Source organism: Juglans microcarpa x Juglans regia, chromosome 5D (assembly GCF_004785595.1).
Source record: "Juglans microcarpa x Juglans regia isolate MS1-56 chromosome 5D, Jm3101_v1.0, whole genome shotgun sequence".
Lineage (NCBI taxonomy): Eukaryota > Viridiplantae > Streptophyta > Magnoliopsida > Fagales > Juglandaceae > Juglans > Juglans microcarpa x Juglans regia.
In genome coordinates this window covers 16,594,918-16,597,260 of record NC_054602.1, presented here as the reverse complement: position 1 = coordinate 16,597,260, position 2,343 = coordinate 16,594,918, and the positions used below count along the sequence as shown (strand labels likewise).

At 39.5% G+C, this 2,343-nt stretch overlaps 1 protein-coding gene across 1 annotated transcript; it reads left to right on the top strand.

Moving 5' to 3' along the window:
• Positions 1–444: 444 nt before the first annotated feature.
• LOC121266147 (protein LIGHT-DEPENDENT SHORT HYPOCOTYLS 4-like) lies at positions 445–1,757 on the top strand. The gene has a single exon (XM_041169883.1). It carries the CDS (start codon positions 846–848, stop codon positions 1,515–1,517), a length of 672 nt encoding a protein of 223 aa, XP_041025817.1. The 5' UTR covers positions 445–845; the 3' UTR covers positions 1,518–1,757.
• The last annotated feature ends 586 nt before the right edge of the window (positions 1,758–2,343 follow it).

Sequence of the window (2,343 nt, the reverse complement as noted above, 5' to 3'; positions counted from 1 at the left end):
AAATTCAGAAAAACTTTTAAAAGTCACTGTAGTTAAATATTTAGCTAATCTATTATGAATATATTTTACTCTCTAATAATTAAATATTCAATAAATTTACTTTTAACTAATATAATGAAAATTCTATATGCTTAAAATAGGTAGAGCGATAGATGGGAAACCTTGTTAAATACCAGCTTTACAATCAAAACCAACCTAGGATTCCAACTTCCAAGGTTAAACACCGAGGTCACTTCCCATGTCGAATTACATACATGCAAAGATTGTCAAGTTAATTTACTGTCATCCTTTGAGGATTACGTTACGCTTGGAAGGCATAGACGGGCAAAGGTGACAGAAGAGTTCACACAGAACAGAAGAAAGAGAAGGTGCAGTTAAAAACAGAGAGAGAGATGGTGAAAAAATTGACATGACGTTTTGAAGTGACATTGAAACTGTCATCACTTCCCCGACGTGGCTGTCCATTGCATGGGTCCCTCTTTTGTTTCCTTCTACCACCCTCTCCCTCCTCGCACCTCTTCTTCTGCTTTATATATCTCTCAAATACCTCCCTTCCTTCCCCCACATCCCTCCTCAGTCTCTTCTTTTTCTGCGTGTGTGAAGATGTTTTAGAGTGCTGTAGTTTTGTTTGCAGAAAACATCTCCTTCCATTGTGCGAATTTTAGTTTCCCCGATTAAAGCAATTCTTCTCTTGCTAGCTAGCTTTCGTGTTCATACTGACAGTTTCTCCTACAACGTACTTCTCGTTTTCCTTTACCAAATTAGGTCTTCAAACAAGCTTAAAGCTTGATTTCCACAAAGAACAGCTTTTGGATCATAAATAGTGCCTTATATTCAGGGGCAATATGTCAGCTGCTGTTGCGGCGGCTGCCGCAGCCGCTACATCCTCTCTCAGCCGGTGCAGCAGCTCTACCAACAGCAGTTCAGGGAACCAGAGTCATCATCAATCATTAATCCCAGCACCGGTATGCCCACCTGTACTGAGCCGGTACGAGTCCCAGAAGCGGCGAGACTGGAACACCTTTGGTCAGTACCTCAAGAACCACCGCCCGCCCTTAGCTCTCTCCCGCTGCAGCGGCGCCCATGTTCTTGAATTCCTCCGGTACTTGGACCAGTTCGGGAAGACCAAGGTTCACAACGACACCTGCCCGTTCTTTGGCCACCCTCACCCACCAGCGCCCTGCCCTTGCCCACTGAGACAGGCTTGGGGCAGCCTGGATGCTCTCATTGGCCGCCTCCGCGCAGCCTTTGAAGAGAACGGCGGGCAGCCTGATACCAACCCGTTTGGCGCACGCGCTGTGAGGCTGTACCTCAAGGAAGTGAGGGACTCTCAGGCCAAGGCAAGAGGGATAGCTTATGAGAAAAAGAAGCGCAGGAAATCACAAGTACAACAAAATGGGTCGTCACAGGAGATCATCACCATGCAAGGGTTAGAGGCTAGAAGTAATACTGGTTCAAACCTGATTGGGAGCAGTTCGAGTTATGGATGTTTGGGTAATAATGCAGAGATGTCTTAATCAAATGGGGCCGAGTCATCTGGTTCCAGGGGGTTCGGTGCTGATGCTTGTGGTGGACGATGATGTGAAGACTGAAGGGATTAGTACTTGTGGTTTGTAAGTTGAGACTGTTGAGTACTCTTGATGGGTCCTTGAGTGGTTAGCGTAATGTATTTTGCCTTTAATTAGTCTATTATTAGGTCGTAGGTGAAACTGCTATCTTTTTTATGCACTTGTTTTGATAGATTATTATTTCTAGTACTTAAGCTGTCTACGAAGCTGTTCAACTTCATTTTATCATCATTTGCTTTACCCTACGCTGCATCTTGTAATATCTATCGTTGGCGAGCATGATTAATGTGCCATGCATATCAAAAGTTTGACACTCCAGAGTGTTTGAGTGTTCAATATTACTTAGCTAGATAGTTACAGTAGCTGCAGGACTCACATTTTAAGAAGAAGAATTCTTTTTGTATTTATTTTTTTTAATTTTTTATTTTACTTAATGATTAAGGAAGTAAGTATTAGTAAATTTATATATATTTTTAATTTTTTCTTAATGATTAAGGATTTTAAAAAAATATTTAAAAGAAAATGATAAAAAAATAAAAAAACTTGAAATACACTGAGTAGTAAATGAGTAGTAATAGGGTAATAAGCCTATCACTATCCTTTTAAGAAAGATTGTTATAGATACAGGTATAAAAAGATTATATAAAAAAAAATTTTATAAATTGATGTTGTTTCATGTGATAGGTTAGATTTATTTTATATTAAAATAATTTTATAATATGACAGATTGAATTAATCTATATTAATTTGTGAATTTATTTTTGTGTAATAATTT

Coding starts and splice junctions, on each gene's coding strand:
- LOC121266147 (XM_041169883.1), top strand. CDS start 846: ATGTCAGCTGCTGTTGCGGCGGCTGCCGCAGCCGCTACATCCTCTCTC.